At 42.6% G+C, this 21,776-nt stretch overlaps 2 protein-coding genes across 3 annotated transcripts; both read left to right on the top strand.

Moving 5' to 3' along the window:
- Positions 1–5,531: 5,531 nt before the first annotated feature.
- On the top strand, positions 5,532–7,935 carry tmem196b (transmembrane protein 196b). The gene is made up of 4 exons (XM_047038816.1): positions 5,532–6,013; positions 6,101–6,157; positions 6,418–6,672; positions 7,222–7,935. The coding sequence occupies exons 1-4, from the start codon at positions 5,849–5,851 to the stop codon at positions 7,285–7,287; spliced, it is 543 nt and encodes a 180-aa protein (XP_046894772.1). The 5' UTR covers positions 5,532–5,848; the 3' UTR covers positions 7,288–7,935.
- Positions 7,936–18,833: 10,898 nt separating this feature from the next.
- Positions 18,834–20,459, top strand: twist1b (twist family bHLH transcription factor 1b). 2 transcript variants are annotated; one of them, XR_006957155.1, is made up of 2 exons: positions 18,834–19,594; positions 19,937–20,459. XR_006957155.1 is itself a non-coding variant. In XM_047035332.1 (2 exons), the coding sequence occupies exons 1-2, from the start codon at positions 19,065–19,067 to the stop codon at positions 20,030–20,032; spliced, it is 507 nt and encodes a 168-aa protein (XP_046891288.1). In that variant the 5' UTR covers positions 18,898–19,064; the 3' UTR covers positions 20,033–20,459. The 2 variants fall into 2 exon arrangements, 1 of the variants encoding a protein (XP_046891288.1); XM_047035332.1 differs by having other exon boundaries at positions 18,898–19,475.
- Positions 20,460–21,776: the final 1,317 nt, after the last annotated feature.

Here is a 21,776-nt window from a genome sequence, read left to right on the forward strand (position 1 = left end):
CTCTTGAGTGTTTTATGTGTTAATTACTTTGTCTTTGCATCGTACCAGCTGAGTAACAGAATGCAATCGTCTGTTATCTGACGTAGATAGGTCGCTGTGACGTAGATGGGTTCGGTTTTTGCCCCGCCTTTACAAAACCTGAGCTGAAAATGGAAGATAAACTTTTCAACGGTTTAACTCCACATTTCAGTGCGACAAAGTTTTTGCGCTTTGCACATGCTTTCAGGAACTCCTTTCACACATATATAATGTACTGAGAAGCAAATCATGGAATTTGCTTTACAGCATCTTTAAGCCCATACATGAAATGTTCTCAGTGTTGTTGAGCTCTTTGGACGATATTTTGGTACAGGAATGAAATGTATGATAACTAGATGTTTCCAGGCAATGTCTGAGAAATTGTATTTGACAATGAAGGTCTGTAAAACTATATTTTCTTCAACCTTTGTGAAATGTTAGCTCAGTGTTTGAAGTTTGAATAAATATGCCTCAATATGTAGGCTACAGTGTACCTGTTTAGACTGGTCTGTTCTCATCAGTATTAAAGGTAATTGTGAAGTAAGATATGTACATAGAGTAGATGCAAACTTAAGTCATAGTCTATGCTAGTTGGTCTCTATTTCTTGTTTTGTACAGCTTTGAGTTGTACCTACCCTGTGCTAAGCAGCAGGTAGATGATGCCCCACATTGCTTTGTGAGAATGTCAATGCACTTTGTTTTGGTCTCAAACTGTCTACATGAATTATTATTAGGACCTTGTTGCTGTCTGCATTGACCTCAATACAGAAGTCTGTCAAAGGAGATGGTTAAAAGAGTATTTAAACTTTCTAAAACCTCTTGCTATTTTGATCACATGAACAGAGAATATTCTCTTGGGTAGACACCTGAAATATCTCATTCATTCCCAGCCCTCCAAATCATTAGTGTTGAACCCGTTCTTGAACCTGTGGACCTGCTTTCTATTTACTTTTCCCAGTTCACTTCGTTTGACTTTCTCCTTTGTGTTGATCTAAGCCAGTTTCAGTGTGCTTATTCCTTATCACTAAACCAACCCTGAGCTCAGGATGATGATCCTGGTTCTTAGACAAAGCAATTCTCCAAAATGGCGACGTGACCTTTTTATTTGAATCTGAAAGACTGCTCATCTCAAACTTAGAGACACCATTGATAGCTATTTCATTCATTTCATGATTCCTTTGTGATAGTTCTGGATATCCTCAAATGACCAATACAGACATCAGTATTAATGTGGACGGTGCTATCAAGGCATTAAGATACTATAATCTTCTTAGTTACAATTTGTGACAATACACCTCTATTACTGACAACAGAACACCTTATCTTTCTCGAGCCTCTTTGATATACACACAGTAAACCAAAGACTTGTCATTAACTGCCATCAAAACAATCCATTAAGGCCCTGCAACATTATAATTCAAGGAGATACTCCTCAGTGGGCACAACATTTCATCTGATTGATGGCTAAAACTCTGGCAATAATTGGGTGATCTCATTCATCACTGCACTGAGATGGAAGTTAGCTGGGCGCTAGCACAGTTAAGGCTGACCAAGTCAAAACTTTAGCGTGCTAGGCAGAGGCACAAGGAGCAATCGGAAATTAGAGCGTGGTAGCGCAGGAAATTAGAGCGTGGTTTTGTCCGAGCCAAAACTTCAGCTTGGCCTCTCATGAACTTTGCTACTCCCAACTTTGACTGTGTAGCGCACATTGTTTGGTGACATGGTCACATAAGGTCCTCCATCACTACCCTGGGGTATACCTAACTGCCAACCTAAAACCTTTTCCAATAAGGCTTCAGTATAGTTTGTAATTCATGTGCACCTAAATAGAAGAATAAGGATGGCAAAACATTCTGGGCTGAGTTCCAGTTCTCATTGAGTCCGCAAATTGGAGTCCACCCTTCATGTCAATTAGGGGGCATTCGTCAGAAAAAAAAGAAAGACAAAGAGTTCCTGTTCTAGACAAAGAGTTGACAAAGCCTTGGTGAGCTAGAACTTCACAGCTATGACACAAAATCCAGTACCAGATTTCCGGTGTCTGTCTAAAGCAAAACGTGGACCATATAGAGTTTAGTTTCCCTGTGTGCACCTAGCTGTGAGTATCTTAGACTCAAAGTTCTAGACTCAAACTATCAAATTGTTAAAACCTCACTGCCTATTCATCCCAACTCAGGACAGTTGTCCGATGTGACAGGCTGGGAAGAATAGTGTCAGATGGGATTTCAAACTGCTTGTCATGATTTCAGCACACATTAGGCATTGATGTGTCCAAACACATTCTGGTATGGCTCTTGCAATGACTCAAACGGTGTTGCCCTACCTTCCAAAGTGTTTTAAACATGAATCTTTAAAAACATTTTAATTTGACACAGCTACTCAACTTTTTCTTGAACTACAGACATTGAGAAAAGTAGGGATATAGTGTGGAGACACATTATCCTCTAACCAATCGCTTGTTTTAAATAGGAAACATTTTCAACCATGCTCAACATTCCACATGCTCTTAATTCTCAGCAATATGTAGATAATCCTAGCCAGATTATTACAATACAAATCCACTGTGTGTTAGTGCATGTTAGCTAGAGTCAGCTTGCTAATGCTTTATCCTGTAACTTTTCCAGTGGACAGTTTTAAAGCAAGGCAGGTAGTGCCATAACTTGGTGGGCTGTTTCCTGAGATGGAGCTGGCCATGACACTGTATTACTTTTAGGGATCAGGTTAATGGCTGCAAAACATCCCCTGGCATCCTATATGTTTTGGACAACAGCCATAGTGATGAGTGAAATTTAGAGACGTCAGTTAATAAACAAATGAGAACACAGTCATTCAGTGTTTTCACACATCATTGGACATGGCAAGAATCCTATGAAGAAGCCCACATTTCATAACCAGAGGTGTCAGATTAGAGTCTCCGTCCCATCATACCTTTCTTCAACCGACAAAATGCTAAACTTACTTTGTACAGATCAGCATTCTTTTCTTCGATCACAGTACATGTGCTTGTTTTTATTCATTCGTTTGCCAAACACCTAGAAGAAGTGCTATTAAAAGAAGTGCAGAATTGAGATGTGTAGATCTGTTAATTCATGCACTGTATCATCAAACAACCTTGATTATAGAGACAGTTCTTTTCCCATTCACTGATTCATTTACTTGATACCCATGACCCTATTTTGATGTTGGCATTATTGCACATCATCATCATACTGCTCATTGACCTCGCACAGTTCATTCCGTGTCTTCTCTGTGGGCACATCAACGTCGGCATTCGAAATGCTCTATTTTTGTGTGTACAGTGTCTCATAATACAGTCCATGCTGTCTATATCCCTTTTCAACAAGTCTAAGGAAAGAAGCTTCCAAAACTGCCTGTCACCACCAAACCAAAGCAGATTGTACAAGAAGTATCTGAAAAAAATATTCCCTTCTGCGCATTCTTAAAGACGGTGAACCTGAGTATAGGGACTAGACCCATCGCAGTGAAACCAGACGACCAAACCGAGTAGTGCCCAGGGCAAACTGACAACAGGATGGACACTCTGCCTCTGTAGGTCCCCCCCCCCTTCTTTCAGATGCAGTGAGGCGGTGAACTTTGCGACTAATGAAATATGACCACTTTTGTTGAGGGAGCTTTTTATAGCATCCCACGCAAGGGCCAAGCATGAAGTGTCAGCTTATTCAGATAGCAGAGCTTATTACAGTGAACATCGCTGTCTGTATAGGGGTACGTGCTTATGTAATGTTGCATCAGAACTTAAAAATAGGCTTTGCTTCGGGGGATTGAAGGATAGGACTCAGGGAGTGAATGAATGTAATATCTATGCAACCAGATCAACTTTGAATGAACTATTGAATATGTGGGGTTGTGAACAATAAGATTCAGGCCAGTGAAGGCTACTCTGGACAATGTTGTTAAATTCCCCCCACTGTTACAACAAGGAACTAATGGAACTGATCACCCGTGCAGTGTTCAATGAAGCTATGTCAACAACAGTATTGTTTGTGTAAAATTGTGAGTGTAAGCTATCATCATTTAGCCACTTCCCTGCAGAAAGACCACATACCCAGTGTATAAACATTATTTACCCTTTTTGACACATTTCTCTGGTCCATTCAGATTTCTTTGCTAAAGTCTAAGCACACCTCTCACTTTAAGATACAATTGTCACCATGTTGGGTCATTTATGAAAAACACTGCCGTTCAATAAGTAAACTCAAACCAGCGCAATCAAACATTCGTAACAACCAATTATCCATGTGTAAGCACTAACAAGCAAATATACTCAACAAGCAATCAGGGGTTTGGAATGAATACAAAGGTAAGCACATCTGTACTTTGAAATCATGGATGCCAATATCAGAGGAAGAGGCAGAATTGTCAGAATGAGAGGAGGTGGACAAGGGAGAGGAAGAGGCAGAGGAAGACGAAGAGGAAGAGGAATAAGAACAACAATCTCAAATGAGATCCATGCCACACTATGACAGAAATCCTTATGACAGAACAACTTTCTCCAAGCCATGGAAGAAGCTTGTGGGGACATAGCTCTGGAGTCTTGACAGGGATGGCTCAGGCATTCAAGGGTATTTTCCCTGCTGTTTGGCTCGAGGAAACATTGCCTGTGATGTTGAGGAAAATCTCTGGCCTGACCCTGGTCAGAGACAGGATGCTAACCCAGAGTGAACAGTACAGTGGCGTACTCAAGCCCTGTTACCCAGGTAAAAATGATGTGTTTATATTTCCCCAAATTACAATTTACAGCAATATATTTGTGTTGTTGACTACGTACCAGTACTACTACTTGTCTACTGTGACCACTACAGTAACAAGAGCTCAAAATGCAATTGCTATATAATGTAAATAGAAAATAAACAGCCTGTAAGAAAGACAATTGCAGTATTTGTGAGTTTTATGATTTACATCATGTCAAACTCATGAGGTGGAACATATCCAAAATTCTGCGACACGTTTTAGTCAATGGTTCTTGAAAACCCTTTTCTAATAGTGTTTTCAATTCCTCCCAGCAGTGTGTAAAGGGTATTCAGGAGGTTGAATTTGTTTGAGGGCTTTGTGTGTATTTTGAATGCAAAGTTAGATAATATGGTTTTGACTACAGTGTTTGATTTTGGGTCAAAAGTCAAGGATGTGGCCAAAACTGTGTAGCTTAGTAGGAAGATGGGTGTTTAGAGTTTGGAGAAGACACAGTACACATTCACGAAATGTGTCTTATAAATTGAGAAAAACTGTTATACAATCAACTGACTGGCAAGTTAAGCGCATTTTATTTACTTCATATCCTAACTATTTTTGGAAAGCTTTAAACTAAGATATGAGAGGTCAGAAACTATTTTTGGAAAGCTTTAAACTAAGATATGAGAGGTCAGAAACTATTTTTGGAAAGCTTTAAACTAAGATATGAAAGGTCGGAAGACGTCACGTGACATAAATGGCTGGTGATGCTGCAGCCCTTCAAAGGCGAGTTCCTACCCCCCCACTCCTCCTGACGAAAAGTTCACGGGCAAGGATGGTGACTTCACCGTGGATGTATATAGTCGCTATCCTGATTTCAGTGTTTATATGATCAGCATCGCGTTCATCAATGAGTTTCATTTTAAAAATACATGTTTTATTGAGGACGTTCCTGAGAGGAAAATGTATTTCTCCAGATGTAAAGTAGGATTATTACCTGTGGGAGATGTTTGATTCCATCGAGTGAATTTGGAGCTGTTTGGATTATTTATTTGGGTGCAGTACAAACTACTTGCTGCTCTTTTTGACCAGGAGGGGTAACCTATTATTTGACCACCACTGAAGGAATGATGTCCGAGAGAAGATGTGTAGCAGCCGGAAGATCATCTGGAGTTTGGTGGCGCTCTCGGTTTTGGAGATGGGACTCGGTGCGTCCAGTATTATCCTCGGTGTGGTTGGCATCATCCGAATCCCAAAAGCAACTCAACTGCAGTTGGGAGATGGATCGCCTTTATGGAGTGGAATTTGTGTACGTGAAACAAACTGTTAATTGTTATAATCTTTCAATGTGTTCGGGGATTGATTCAATTCTCCTGTTTTACTACTTGCTTTGCAGTTCCTCGTTTGTGGTCTGTGTGGGGTGTTATGTGCAAAGAAGAGGTCAGGATTGATTGTAAGTAGTTTTAACTTTAGCTAAGGTCGATACTAAAAGTCCACTCAACTCACCCTAAAAAAGGATGCTATACAAGCATTTGTACAACAGAACACCGAAAACATGTAGCAGATAGTTCAATTTTCTCAGTAAAAGGACAAACACCAGTCTTTCTTTCTCACATGAGGACCTGAAAACGATTTGCTTAATGGTTCTATACAGCATCATTTTTTTAAAGCCTCAACATCATTTCTCCATGTGTGCCTTCCTCCATCTGCCAGATGATCCTGTTCTCAGCCTGCTGCATCTGCGGACTCATCAGTGGGATCCTGAACGTCCAATTTGTGCGAGCTGCGGCCAAACGTCCCGACGCCCTGCCATCGCTGCAGCTGGCATGTGTGGTCCTCGCTTGCCTGGGCATTGGAGGCTGCATCCTGTTCACCTGGCTCACCTGCCGGCTGGCCAGCAGTGAGCAGCAGAGGATGTTTCTGGAGAGGGAAGTGTCACTGCACCACTCTCACGAGATGAGCGACAAGGTGAGGTCCCCACTGCAACAGTGGCTCTATATAGCCAAGGGCTTAGGTTTTGTGTGAACATGGGTGAAGAAAAACATTGTTATTAATTATTACCCAAAGTGCTAACCCTTCTGATGCCCGTCATTAATAATTGGTGGAGATATTTCACTGATCTATGGACAAAGATAGGGACATGTCCGCCCCAAAACGACCCCTTTGTTTATAGCTACAGTAGGATCACATCTGCATGGTGCACCGTGTTTTGACTGGAAATATCCGGAAGTGGAGCTCCAGAAATGCAAAGGGAGGGACTGTACTGTAGGATCATCTATTCCGAGCAACTTTGTCTGTTACTGCTCCTGTTTACATTTAGTCATTTTAGCAGACGCTCTTATCCAGAGTGACTTACAGTAAGTACAGGGACATTCCCCCCGAGGCAAGTAGGGTGAAGTGCCTTGCCCAAGGACACAGTGTCATTTTGCACGGCGGGGAATCGATCCGGCAACCTTCTGATTACTAGCCCGACTCCCTCTGCATCTGACTCCACTCCTGTTTGTTGTGTTCCTCCAGGATCAGTATTCCGAGAGGTCAAGCATTCCCCAGATCTCCTTCAACGGCAAGTCCTCACCATCCTGATGAAGAAGCCACCAAGAATTAACTATATTAGCAGCATGTATGGATCTAGCATCAAGGATTGTCAATCTATTGACAGATGCTGGCGGTATTCTGGGCCCTGAAAGATGCATTCCAATAGCGTCCTACGTCTGAGGTTTTGAAGCACAGGGAGATATGGGTATGGGTCCATGGAAAATGACCAAAGCAAACTCAGAGATTCTAGAAGTTGACAACGTGAGGTAGAGAAAAATTAAAAGTTCAGTCAGTCATGCAGAGTCATGTTTCAGTACAGGTCTGTGAAGTCATTTACAGTCATATATTTCAGTGAAAGCATGCATGTCGATGTAACAGATTATTTTACGGATAAAAATAGTGGACTAGATGAAGCTAAACCTCAAAGGTGATTCCCTATAGACTCTAAAATCCAGACCTTGTGTATGCCTATTTTAAAACAATGGAGGACCTACATTCTCAGTGATCTAAGGAGCTGAATCTTATTCTTATACAACGTATGACATACCTCAAGTGGCTTTGCATTTTTGTGTGCACGAATGTACTGTAAAAAAATGAAAAGGAAGATACCTGTCAATCATGTGGTACTTAGGAATGGTTTGCTGAACCCAACGCTAGTTTCCTCAAGGTTCACAATGACTCTTGCTTAGACTGTTGCTCTTGTTGGTTAGTGGTAGCTGATTTAAACTGTTGTATTCTTCTTTTTTTTTCTAGTTAATCCTATTTTTATTGCTTTCCTACAGGTACACCTGCACTTAGAGATTAATGTTGTGTAATTTTAACTTGTTTAACTACATGCTCTTATGGTTTCTTCCCTTTAGCACTATTTTTTGGTTGTTCACAATATGTACTTCTTGATTTTGACTACCCGCAATGCTGTGGGTCTATCTTGTTGTTATTATCAGTGACCTATGCACTTTGTGAAGCTCTCTCTTGGAAGTCGCTTTGGATAAAAGCGTCTGCTAAATGAATACATGTAAATGTAAATCATGTGTTCTTCAATTGTAGTTTATGGTCTGTAGTGGGTTTTTATTTGAAAATGTCAACAAAAACTACAATAAACCCACTCACTCCTTAATTTATATATCAGATATGTTCTATCTGCATGTTTGCAGATGTGCAATCCACACAAATGTGGTTACAAATGTAGAGTACACTTCAGAGTCAAACCACTAGATGGAGCCATAGGTCTCTTGTCTAACAAAAACCGCTAAGGAATGTTATAAAATCTGACAAAGGTTTGGGAGTGAAATTGTAAACTGACTTGTGGACTCTTGGGTTAAGCTCAGAGCAAAAATTCCCAGTAGTATTCAGAGAGCCAACCAAGGAAAGAGATATTCCATGAAGTTATGTTTATGTAGTCCCTAACTGCCTCATCCATGGCTAAGTGAGAATACAGATAGTGTCTGGGGGAGCCCTTGACCACAGTCAGGACTTCATGTTGAGTGAGACTCTCCCAAGGACATCACGTTCTCCATCAGGACACTGGACAGGGTGAAACCTCACCAACAACGCTCACCTCAACAGCTCTGTCATATAAATCTGTTGCCACAATGATCCAGGTGGGATCCAGGAGACTCTGAAGACCCCATTGTTTTCTTTTCTCAGGTTTTCCTAAAGACATAAATAAAACTGCTCACCTGGCTCTCATCCCGACTAACCGACGGAGAAGAAGAGGTCTTCAAATCATTCTGTCCCTGCATTCTTTTCCTGCGTGAGAACTTGGGGAAGAACTAAGAGCAATACATCAGTTCCTCTTTATCATTGTTATGGGTTGTTTTATGTACTGTATTCATTGTTATGAATCAAAACTGTAATCGAAAGACTCAGAACATTCCTCGTTGTTAGACTTCAGTGCATTTAGTTGATTGTTCTACTGTAGTAAACCCTTATGTGTCCGTGATACCATCAATCTTGCACCTCGATCCCAACTCTGTTCCACGAAGCACATCAACAAATCTGTCAATAAAGTGCAACATTCTTATTGCACCTCCTCTGTTCTCAAGGAACTGTCATGACGTTTCCCTTCCAACGGTTTCAGAGTAGTACTGATCTAAGGTTCTAAGGACCACAGTGTGTCACAATTAAGACCATGTTAGACCACATGTCTTGCAGGTCAGTACTGGGCAGAGAGGAAATGATGTGTGCTGCTCTCTTGTCCTGACTTACCCAGGAGAGGGGTCATTCCTCATTTACATTTAGTCATTTAGCAGACGCTCTTATCCAGACCGACTTATAGTAAATACAGGGACATTCCCCCCGAGGCAAGTAGGATGAAGTGCCTTGCCCAAGGACACAACGTCATTTGGCACGGGGAATCAATCCGGCAACCTTTGGATTACTAGTCCGACTCCCTCACCGCTCAGCCATCTGATTCCTCATGGTCTGTCTGCAGCGGGACAGGACGGTACGCTGATGTAAGGCCAGGAAGGAATCCTGGAGTCAGGCTCAGAGTCAGGACCCACACTCCTTTGGAGGTGACGTGTGCACAAATCAGGCTGCTATCTGTGAAGATTACTGTACTCCTTGAGGTAAACACACAGCCCACACAAGTCGTGACCTAACGGCTCTGGTTCATGTCTGTGTGATGTCATTCTGTACGATAGTCAAAGAGCACAGTTGCTGGTGTATGTCTTTTTTATTAGGGTTATGGTTAGGTTGGTATTGATGTTTTTGGATGCACTTATTTGTGTTATTTGCTCCACTTCTTCAGCCATATGGTGAAAGAATTGAGCTGAGTGGAGAATATGCTGTAGACTGGAATTGCAGTGTACTCTCAGTCCAGGAGGGGGAGACATTGCACTGTGAGTGAGTCATACTGGTTGAAGGTCTATTCACATCCTGATAGCAATCAATAATATACAAATGTCTAAATGTGAATATATATATATCTTCTGTGGAAGGGACAGGACAAAATAATTATCAACCAATCATTGCATTCGGTCTGAATCCTTCTTCGCAACTTGTTTGTGCAGACAATCTTCCCAACCTGCTTACCAAATTTTGTGCAATCAAAGCAATGTAGTAAAACTCTGGGATAACTGACCTTTGACAAAGAAAGATGAATGTTTGTAAATGATATGTGGTCATAGATAAAGATAAAATCAAACAGGAAATGCATGTATTCTACTAAAACGGAGGCTTTTACAATGCTTTCAGTCTATGTTAACAAAAGCAGAAATCATGAGAAAGGTTTCAGAATCAGATCTCCTTTCTAGTCTGTTTCATGTTTTCTTTTCTTTCCAGTAATCCACTGTCACTTCATTGCTCTTAGTTATGCATTTTAATCTACAAACTCTACAGAGATTAATGAGTCCTTCATAACCTTTTGGAATTTGTGGGTTTACAAAAGCTCGTCAAAACTCCACTTTACTGCACAGTGCTAGCCTGCCATGGAAAAGAGCCATTTGGCTCAGAGATTTGATACTGTTTTACAAGCCTCTCTTTTATTTACACAAATGGAGCTGAAGTCATTTTTTCTAGAAAAATAAGAATGCATTTATTTCATTAACAAGAAACGCTGGCCCCCCAAATCATTGAAGGCCTACTGCAGGTATGCTTGCTTTGGCGAGCGTTCTATACAGAGAAGTGGCTGCCTTGTTAGTGTGTGTAACCAGAGCACTCAGTGGCTGATTACTGTCTTCGAGCTGGGCTTTGCTGAAGCAGACAGCTTTGAGAGCCATCCACAAATCACTGTTATACACAGAAGCATTCCTCTGTCCTCTGGGGTATATAGGGCTTCATTTGGTTCCCTTCAGTGATATATGCTGGGGGCAAGAAGTCATTTAGCTTTCAATTTATTAGCCTGTTGATTTATCCTCTCTATAAAAGTGCTGGTGGCGTTCACAGCCGCCCCCCCTTTGTTGAACTCACTGTAATAATTTGATGACAGACGATGTGAAAGCAGAGAAAGTTCAACAATTAGAAAAGTCAAAACAAACATGGGTTTACAGTTTCTTTGGCCACACTTAATGTGTCATTCCGGTGGTTGAGGTGTAGTGTGTACCTGATTACCGATGGCGACCTCTACCTTGGAGCCCGAATGCTCACAGGGAATATACAGCAATAGATCCTGACAGTCTCACGTTTGTCAATCCAAGTATGTCCTCCTGGCCTTGAAGCCAATGACCAATAAGTCAGCCTGTCTTTTATTGATGTGTGCTGTACCATACTGTTTAGCTAGACATACATTGAATTAGCATAAGATAGCATACAATGGTATTAGAGTGTACTGTAACGTTACTCTATCAAGGTGTTCACTACAAACTGCAGATTGTGACATTTTCAGGTTTCAGACAGACATACAGAGCTTGCAGCCCCTGTGTGAAGTCAAAGTTGAAGTTGGAGTTGAAGTCTGAGGTAGGCCAAGGCATGTGCTTCTCCCAACCACTGTTTGGACCATGCTACCAAGAACACCACTGGGAACGATCCACATCGACTGATGAATGACTCACAGAGAGAGAGTATTTGGAAGAGTGCTTTGATGAGTAATTCTTATGGTTTGCTGGGTCACTTCCACATCCTTGGGCTTTTGTCTGCTGTCTCACTTTTTCCATCAGCCACACAAATGTATTACTCAATGCTTTCCTTTCCCAAAGGAACACACAGCCATGGTGATCTCCTTGTATTTCTTCCTGTCCATTACAACAATGAGTCCTTCATTCAAGGGTTATCTACACACACACATATACTCACACAAACAACCTCAGAGATTGAATTCCTTCACTGCCGTACTTCAAGTGATAAAGCCTCAATTACTGAGATATCGGGTCATTTAGCAATGCAGTGGCCCAAGCCAAATCTTTGACTCACTTCAATTCTCTGAAGTAATATATGTGGTTATTTTGGTAAATGGGACCCCTTCCCATCATGCTCTGGGAGGTTTTGTCAGGTGTGCTGCGACCGTCTGGGGGCGAAGCAGGGAGGGTGTTCGCTGACAGGTCTTGCTGATGAAGCAACCACAACTCCTAGTTACTCCAGTGATCTAGGAAGCAGATGGAGGCTAGCTGGTGAGAGATGAGAAGGGATGAGGTTTGTCAGAGAGGAGGGATGAGGTTTGAAGAAGCCACCAGGATTTGCAGTTCATTATCGTGCGTGTCCGTAGGCAGGCACAGCGTGGCGTCACACACCACAACGACACCCAAGCAGTTCTTTTGATAAGAGATCACATTTTATGATGCATGGGCGTAATGTGAAGTGTTGTGACTTGAGAGAATATATAAAACCGCCAGTGACTTTCAGAGAATACATACACAGCATTTGCAGACAGATACATGATCAGTTAGTCCACCGGAGTGAATTTCGTCATTGGTGCCATCAGAGCGGTAAAGCAGTAGAGCTCTCCTAGCTTCCTGACTTTTCAGAGTCATTGCTCCTCCCTGTGAAACAGGCACATTCCTGTTACCTTCCACGACCTTCAGAGTGGCCAGCAGATGGTCATCAGGGCCGGGGGCTGCAGGTGTCCACGCTCCAGTAAAGCAGGGGCCAGTAATGGCTTCCACAGACACTCCTCAGACCTCTTCAGCTGCCTGGGCGCAAACAGAACCAAACGCTCACCCACACCACTCCCGTCGTATTTGTTTGGTATTCTCGAGATGGGTTTCTGCTCGGAAGAGACCACACCCTGGACGTCTTCGGGTGTACAGAACCCAGAGGGGAATACGAGGAGCACGGTTCATGTTGGCATGGTTCCAGTGAAGAGGACACCTCCTCTCAGAGTACGCAGGCTGGCTGGGGTGGATGACTCACTCCCAGATGGGTGGTCCAGAACCCTCCACCTTAGCACCAGTCATCACACACACACAAATAAACAGCGGCTTAGCGATACGACGTGACATGCAGTAAATGAGTGCGAATTGAGATTGGAGGAGAGAAGCCGCCCCTTGAAGGGTGCCTTTCAGGGCTAGTTTCTGTCCATCTCGGATGGAGAACGAGCAGGGAAGGCAGGGATTCCCGTTCCAAAAACAACACGGTTGGAGGGGTAGCCTATTGTGCCCCTGACAGATTGATCTGACTCGGGGAGGAGTAGGTCACCTCTCGCTGTCACGCTGGGAAGAGCGGAGGTGAGCGCCCGTCTGGGGGAGAGAAGGGGGAGTGCACAGCTGCGGTTCGGAGGAGAAGCAGCGTTGTCACTGCCTCCCATAATTTAAGACGGACTGCCTGAAAACGAAATTCTTTGAATCCCTTTGAATTTATCACGGTGCACTGTAGGCTTGTTGGGCCCGAGGCCACCTGATCTGCCTTCAGGATATCAAGGGAACGCAGAGTGATTCACGTGATTCACATGATTCACGTGATTCACATGATTCACATGATTCAGAGCTCTTCTATCCATTGGGTAGGCTTCTCTCACACGTTCATTCTCTCCCTGTGTCTTTCTCTTTTCTTTCTGTCTCTCTCTCACTAGCTATCTCTCTGTATCTCTCTCAGGAGCCATCTCTCTTCTCACACTGCCTGTGTGCCTCCCTCTCTTTTCTGTCTTTATTTCTCTCTCTTTCGCTCTCTCTCTCTCTCTCTCTCTCTCTCTCTCTCTCTCTCTCTCTCTCTCTCTCTCTCTCTCTCTCTCTGTGTGGTCATCTTTTTCGCACACTCCCTGTGTGCCTCTCTATTCTCTCTCTTTCCCCGTGTGCCTCTCTCTCTCTTCTCCCTCTCTCCCCAGCTGTCTCTCTTCCCACCCTCTACATTGTATTTCTCTCTTTCTTACTTGCCTTGCCTCTACATCCCACTCTCTTCCTCCTTTCCGCTTCTATCACTTTGTCTCCCTCACTCCCCATCGCATGTCCCTCCCATCGCAGAGGCGCGAGGGCAGGGACACCACTGTGTCTCCCAGAGTCGTGGGGCGACGAGCCAGCAGGAGCATCCGTCCTGTGCCTCTGTTGTTTTTGGCGCGAGGCTGGGGACCCTCCTCTGATGGGAGCACTCCCTGGGCGTTACACCCTCCCCCAGCCTCCCCCAGCCCCCCTCCCCTAACCCTCAGCCTCCACACCTCTGCCCAGCATCCCCCATGTCCTCCATTCATCCTGGTGTGCAGCTGGAGCACTCTGAGTGATCCCCCTCTCCCCTCGCAGAGCGCCCATTAAGAGACTGTAGTGGGAGTTCACTCCTCACAGCACTTGTGGCTTGAAGCACCACTCCGAAAAAGATGGTCCTCAATTACATAAGCCCCCATGACAAGCTTTAAGCCTGCGCGACAAAGATTTCAACAACTGCCGCATTGCAACATGCAGTATATTACATGTGAATCAGATATGAGAACTGGAAGAGTTGCTCCACAGTACACGACTTCTTGATTATAACAGATATCAACGGGGGGGAATGCAATGAAATTCGGCGTACAATTTACAGGAGCACCTGTTGAGATTCTGCTGCGTAGTGATTGGACCGTAGAACAGGGTCCAGCTAGCTGTCCACACACAGATTGTTCCCCTTAGCGGGTCACTGCCTAGGCCTCCAGCAGTAGCGTATGTGTTTGTGTGTGGCTGACAGATGGGTTGTTTTATGGATGGCAGGACGCAGTGGTCCAGTGACAGGCTGCAAGCTGTCACAGTGTGGTTCAGATGCAGAACATATTGCATGGCATGCCACCCAGAAATAGGTTCTGTATGTTTCGAACCTAACCTTAAATCCGTGACAAATCATAGAATTAATATTGGTGTGTGATGATTGCATAGCCCAGGGCAGTGGCCATGACAACACTTGTTGCCTTATCCCAAGCTGTTTGTTTTTGTAATATATATGTACTGTGCTTTTAAAAGTTAAGAAAACATACCTTAAAAACAAAGATTTTGGAGGAAAAAAGCTTTTAATCTATTGTCTCAGAGGGGAGAATCACTCAGGAACAATAAACATTGGCTGCAGAGTCAGTTTCCAAAGCCCTCAAGGGAAAGCCTCTGTGTGTGTGTGTGTGTGTATGTGTGTGTGTGTGTGTGTGTGTGCGTGCGTGTGCGTGTGGTTGTGTGTGTGTGTATGTGTGTGTGTGTGTGCGTGCGTGTGCGTGTGTGTGTGTGTGAGAGAGAGAGAGTCTGAATTCCTCCGTTAAAGGGGAGAGCATACCGTCGGGATACCAAGTCTCTCCAGACCCAGCCTCACCTCTGGCTTCCAAGCTGTGAAAACATGCGAGAGGGTTTGTTGGGGTTCAGTGACCAATAAGGTGTCAGTGAGTGGTGGAGCAGTCTGAGAGCCCCACAGCGCCATTTTTAATGACACAGCTCCATCTAGGAATCTACCATCTCATCTTCTAATCTCTCTTTACATACACATACGTTAATGCACTAAATAGAATCCGTTCCACAAAGATGGGCCATTCGCTTGTGCATTTCTGACCTGATGTCACTGGACACGTGATTTCCTGTCATGTGGCTGGATGAAAAGATGATGGTCGAGAGTTCAGAGACAGGACTTACTCTCAGCTCTGTGAAAGCCATGGAGCGATTAGGCTCCCCAGCATCAAAGTGCTCTGTTTTTAAACGCCGTCTTTACAGCTGACTTTAGGAGCCCTGGCCTCTCACATCCAGACAGGTTATAAAAGGTTGTTTTCATCCACGCCTCCCTAATCTCCACACCCCACATCCTTTCCAATTTGACTGCTGGGCTGCCGCCATCCAAACCCCACTGATACGACGTCTGGTTTTCTCCTTGGAATGTGACATTTTGAAACGACTGAGGTAATTGCAGAAACCAAGAGGGAAAACCCTGTCATCCAACACGTGTCTTGACCTTTTCAGCTGATAGGTCTGATTGGAGTTTATCCTCCTGAATGCCCTTTGAAGACAGGGCCCCTGTCTTTTGTCAGCCTTCGCAGCTGATCCATCTTGCCTTTCTGGCGTTTGGCTCTGTGTGGTGAACTTAATGGAGTGAACATGAACATCACTGTCAACAGGGAGAGACTCGTGCGCATGGAGAAACTGGGGTTTGTTATTGCTATAGATATGTGAGTAGCCTGATATGGAGGAACAGTGGAACAGTGCTTTTCTAAGACTTGGGAGATGAATACCAGTGAATGTACAGGACTCAGTGGATCCGAAGGGCCCATCCTGCTGCTGCCAGTGACAGAGCGGCGTGTGCCTTGATGTGACCTGAGGGAAAGGACGTTAACGACACTCCACGGTCAACCGTGACTGTCATGTCAAGCTGCATGAATCACTGTCACAGACTTAGATACTCAGATGCCTGTTTCAGTCCAAAGGTAGGATTCTGTTCTTTCTCCATCTCATATGTAATTGGGGCACGTTTGTTTGTTCACTAAAAACTTCTGTTCCTTTTCCATCTGTTCTACTTCAATGGTTGATCACCTGCAATGTAAAATGTCCATGAAATACGTAGAAAGAAAGAAATGATCCGGAATCAGGAAAAAAAGAGGGTTAATATCCCAAACCAAACCTGTCAAACTAGACTATCTCGCTTGACTCTGGCATTGGTCAATGTAGCATGACATCACGTTGACTTTCAAGCAACCATCAGCAGCTATAAGACTTTGAGGACAGCCAATCAGATGAATAGGTCAACCCCTGCAGGGAGCCTCTTTCTGCTTAGCCGTTGGTAAGTAAGGACCTATCACAGAGTTCTAACAATAATACAGAACACTTCTACCTGCAGTATTCCACTGTGACAAGCTCCGTCCCGACTCGGAGGCTCTGCAGCTTATGATGGACCTTGTCTTTATTAAAAATCAACACCGGTCGAGTCTGTGTGTCCTCTGATGACATCATATTCTCATGAAGCAGCTGTGTTTTCTCAGAGTCACTTCTGCAGGAGAGAGGGGAACACTGAGGGGGAACCTGCCAAAAACAGCCCGAGCTGCATAGTCCTCTTCACATATCAGCATCTGCACTGTCTCCGAAAAACACCGCGTTTCACGCAGCCCCTTAAACATTCAGAGTGTGTGTTGCGCAACAACGTATGATGTTATGAATTGTATGATGCTGTATGTGGTTGCAGTACACAGAGAGCCATACTGTGGGAGGGATCTTCTCTGGGTTACAAATGTTTCAGGGATCCGCATTTTGGAGCTACAGAAGCAGATCGTGTTTGCCTCGTGGAGGCTAAATGGAGTCACTGGAACCAGGTAACTGTTGCTCTTGTGTTGGTGTGAATTTAGTTCAGCACCATGGACAAGGCCTCAAGGTAGATTCACCTGCAGAGGGGAGGGGCCCTCTTACTGTCACTTGGTATAGATGTAAATCTGGGGTTTGCTGGTTAGAAATGCATACCACATTATCTTTTTACCTGAAATAGAATGTATTTCAATGTTGGGATTGTAAGCACTTAATAATGTACCGCATACACTTCAATATGACAAAATAAAACTTTCAGAATGAATTATAGCACCTAGGTCATGTCTAAAACAATCCTTTGTGTTGTGGATACCTTGAGGTGTACCCCTGAACAATGCTTCCTTCTCAGTTCTCAGCAGAGATGCAAATGGATGTGCGCTGGTGTTGTGACCTTTCACCTTGCCTGCCCTCCTGCTTCCTGTTTCAGCGGGTGCTCCTGTGTACCAAAGCCCTCCAAATCCAAATAAGGTCATTCTTCAATAACACAAGATGGAAAATGTATTCTTTTCATCTTGGATTCTAAGTCTGTTTCCAGAAAGTATGAAAATAATCAGATTTGTTGTATATCTAGCCATTTGAACTGACAGAATGACGTAAAACGATAAGGTGTGTTAAATCGGTTTATTTTTATTTTGTTAAAAGCAGATACAAATTGTGTCTTAAAACACTTAAATGTTAGTGCTTGAATTTTATGCCCTCTTGTGGGCAATATATTTACTGTACACAGTACGTTTTCAAGGGAGATTCAGAGCTTATGCCCTCATGCAATATTTGCTGACACATCCTGCATCTCCTATACTTAAGACAAAGCTAACTCTCATAATCAAATAGAATGAGTCTGAGTAGGCCTTACAATAACTTAACGATGTCTTTCAACTGGATTGTGTATGTTTTAGATCGAAGATGTATTTATCTCAGACATAGCATTTTAAATTGATGCGTTGTCTTTAGAATAACATGAAAGAGGTTGTTTCATTCGTTCTGCCATGTGTCATGCTTGAAATGTAAGCATTTGGTATGCATCAGTTTTCCGTCTGTTCTCTGCAGATTTAGATGGTGTGTGGTGGTCCCTTGGATAGTGGACACTTGCATATAGGGACAGAACCGCGCGAAATGACACTGATGGGCTTTATACATATTTAACACTATTTTGTATATATTTGGTCTAAACTTCAACCTTTCAGTTAATCTACTAATTTAAAACCTATACCTTAATTAATTAATTAATTGTCATGCAGCCTATCGATTTATTTCACTTTACAATCAATTAATGTCCAATTGCCCACTTCATTTTATTTTTCTAAATAGGCTACACAGTAATTGTCCCACCTAATGTGAGGTTACTTTTGATGCGAGCAAAAGGTAATACTTAAAAAAACCATGAAATATTTTACTGAACCTCAACTGTTGAAAAAGAATGCTCATTCAACACTGTCTCTGATTTTGTTTTCAGAGGACCAGGGAGAGAAGATTCTGATAGTTCCTTGGCTGCGCCCACCCCTCTTTGCACGTAATTCATTTTCTTGGCCAATCCTCTCTCTTTCCAAAATCTTTACGCCATGCAGACTATAAGAAGTCAGTTAGTTTCTCAAGTATCAGAAAACATTCTTGCCTCGGGATCTCATGTATGGATTCTCTAGTATTATCAAAGACGGCAATACTCACAGCTGGGATTATCGCTTAATTTAATGCAAGCAACGTTTCGGACATTCGCTCGTCATATAAGAGAGGGTGATGTCTGAGGAAATGATGGGGGAAGAGTCGAGCTCCCCGGTGTCTCCAGTGGACAGTCTCAGCAACAGCGAAGGAGAGCTGGAAAGGCAACCGAAGAGATGTGGGAGGAAAAGGAGATCAAGCAGGAAAAACGGGGAGGATTCAGATAGCCCGACCCCTGGGAAAAGAGGGAAAAAGTCCAGCAGCAGCAGTCCACAGTCTTTCGAAGACCTACAGACGCAACGAGTCATGGCTAACGTGCGCGAGCGACAGAGGACTCAATCACTGAACGAAGCTTTCGCTGCTTTGCGGAAAATTATTCCCACTTTGCCCTCAGATAAACTTAGCAAAATACAAACTCTTAAACTTGCGGCCAGGTACATCGATTTCCTCTACCAAGTTCTGCAGAGCGATGAGTTGGACTCCAAAATGGCAAGTTGTAGTTATGTGGCTCATGAGAGGTTAAGCTATGCGTTCTCTGTATGGAGGATGGAGGGCGCTTGGTCCATGTCAGCATCTCACTAGCGTCTGAAGAGCAGTAATACAAAATGGTATGCTCTGTTTTCCAACTCATTGTCATTTAAGACCAAAGGTGCCAAACATTTCAATCTAGTCTAATAATGTCTCAACATAGAAGCAAGTCATCTACATAATTTTACGATAACTGAATGATAAATTGACTATTTGTCCAAAGAAACCTAGAGTGCATTCATTTATTTTTTGACAAAGTATAGATTATTTTCAATTTCAATTGTGCAAAAATTACAAATGGGCCAATGGCTGAACTTCCATCACTTGATTCTTTTCCAACTCATTGCACATAAAAGCAAATCAATTTTTGTCCAACTTTCGTTGGTGTGCAACAACAATTAATGCCATTTTCTGATCTGTAGGTGACAGCTGATTCTCCTCATCAACTTGACGGGACAAATCTGGAGTCCACTGCTGGATATATACAAAGCTCCGTTATATGGGAGACAGCTATTTAAACCAAAGAGGACATCGCGAGAGGATCTTTTTTTCTAGAAAAAAGGCCTACGAAGGACCTACAATCGAGTGCGAGCCTACTACAATACATTCTGATGTGTTTCTTTATTGTTGACGACGAATGTTGGAAATGTATGTTTTTATACATGCCTCTGGGCTCTGCCGTGCGTTATTTTCTGTGGAAGTCAAAGTGCATCCAAGCAACTGTCTCAGTTTTTTGTGAGACTGTCAGTATTGGAAGGCAGCCCGTATTGGTTGACATGTGGATCAATCCTGAGCAGATAATGTAGGTTATTGTTTTCAGAACTCAACTATTTATTTATTGAGGACACGAGGACTTGGATCATATTTCTGAAATGCATTCCTTTTTATTATCGTTGTAAATAGTTGTATATTTTTCACAATAAAGACAATGATTTTGAAAATCAACTCTTTGCTTGATTTATCTTATTTATTTACAATTTTTAAATCTAGTAAGGCCATAACTAAATCATTTTTTATACAAAACATTTCATTGTTGCACGATAATATTAAAATAATAACAATAATTAGGCTACTGACCCAAACGTCTTTTTGACATCATAGCTTCCTTTCTTTGCTTCTCTTTCGTCCTGTTCTTTTTGATAATATCTGTAGAAGTATTAGTATCACCATCTAATTTGTTAATATCATTGCCATTGTAAGAAGCTATTTAGTATCTTGAGTGTTGTAGCCTACGTTGAAAGTATTGTTAGAAGTAGTTTTAGGTCACTTTGAAATTGTATTGATTATTGTTGTTATTATCATCATCATTTGTAATAGCAGTTGCAGTATGGGCCAAGTAGTTGTGAGAGGAGGAGAATGTTATTACTAATATTATGGAACATGATATTGGTCAATTCTTGATCATGCAACTTGATCTTCTTGTGAAGTTGAATGGTTGGCTAAGTATTTCGCAAAATCCCTTGCTTATTAGCACTAACACTGTTATGGTCTGTAGGCACTACTATTATAATGGTCTGTAGATACAGTGTCTATTACCAATTAACTTACTACCAAAATAGTCTATAAGCTAAACAAACAGGCCTACGCATATTAACCTTTGTGAATGTAAGTCACAAAGAAACACAGCATGTTTGGCAGTTGCTGATGCAGACCGACTGTATTTTTAACGGTTGATCAAAAAAGTTGTATTTTAGAATTTGATCCGTTAATTTGCAATCCTGGGAAAGTGTTTAAAACACAGTCCTCCTGAAGTCGTTGCATCAAAGCAGTGTCCGTTTGAAGGTGTGTAATTGGCTTGCGAAGCATGTATGGAATTCCCAGATGTCTATGAAATTTAAGGCGCCTTGGGAAGGCCTGTTGAAGGTGGAATATAGGTTAAAGCGTCTTGTACACATGTTGCTGAGCCAGCTTACTTTAAAATCACAAAAGGGTTTGATATGGATTGGAACCGTGGGACAGAAATACTGTATATGGTCAAGTTATATAGGCTTGCCTGAAGCCTAAAATCTCCATGTAGAAAGTTCCCTCAAGAAAAAGATTCGACGAAAAGTGCAGGTAAAGAATAATCGACTTATCGTTTAAACAAAATACATTGTGTATCTCGAAACCAAGGCATAAACTGTGTTATGCAACATAAAACAATATGATTGAATATGAGTTCCTTTTCATAGAGAGAGTTGGCAACTGACGCGATGCAGAGGCACCGAATGAAACCTATTTAGAACAGATGTTAGTATTTTAAAAAAGTCACGTGAAATGAAC

The sequence above is a fragment of the Hypomesus transpacificus genome, chromosome 2, assembly GCF_021917145.1.
Source record: "Hypomesus transpacificus isolate Combined female chromosome 2, fHypTra1, whole genome shotgun sequence".
Classification (NCBI taxonomy): Eukaryota; Metazoa; Chordata; class Actinopteri; order Osmeriformes; family Osmeridae; genus Hypomesus; species Hypomesus transpacificus.

What these genes read in the sequence shown, in the direction of transcription:
- twist1b (XM_047035332.1), top strand. Translation starts at nt 19,065, where the DNA reads ATGTCTGAGGAAATGATGGGGGAAGAGTCGAGCTCCCCGGTGTCTCCA. An exon ending in ATGAGTTGGACTCCAAAATG is followed by an intron (nt 19,476 to 19,936) that starts GCAAGTTGTAGT and finishes TCTGATCTGTAG; the next exon opens with GTGACAGCTGATTCTCCTCA.
- tmem196b (XM_047038816.1), top strand. Translation starts at nt 5,849, where the DNA reads ATGTGTAGCAGCCGGAAGATCATCTGGAGTTTGGTGGCGCTCTCGGTT. An exon ending in CTTTATGGAGTGGAATTTGT is followed by an intron (nt 6,014 to 6,100) that starts GTACGTGAAACA and finishes CTTGCTTTGCAG; the next exon opens with TTCCTCGTTTGTGGTCTGTG. An exon ending in AGAAGAGGTCAGGATTGATT is followed by an intron (nt 6,158 to 6,417) that starts GTAAGTAGTTTT and finishes TCCATCTGCCAG; the next exon opens with ATGATCCTGTTCTCAGCCTG.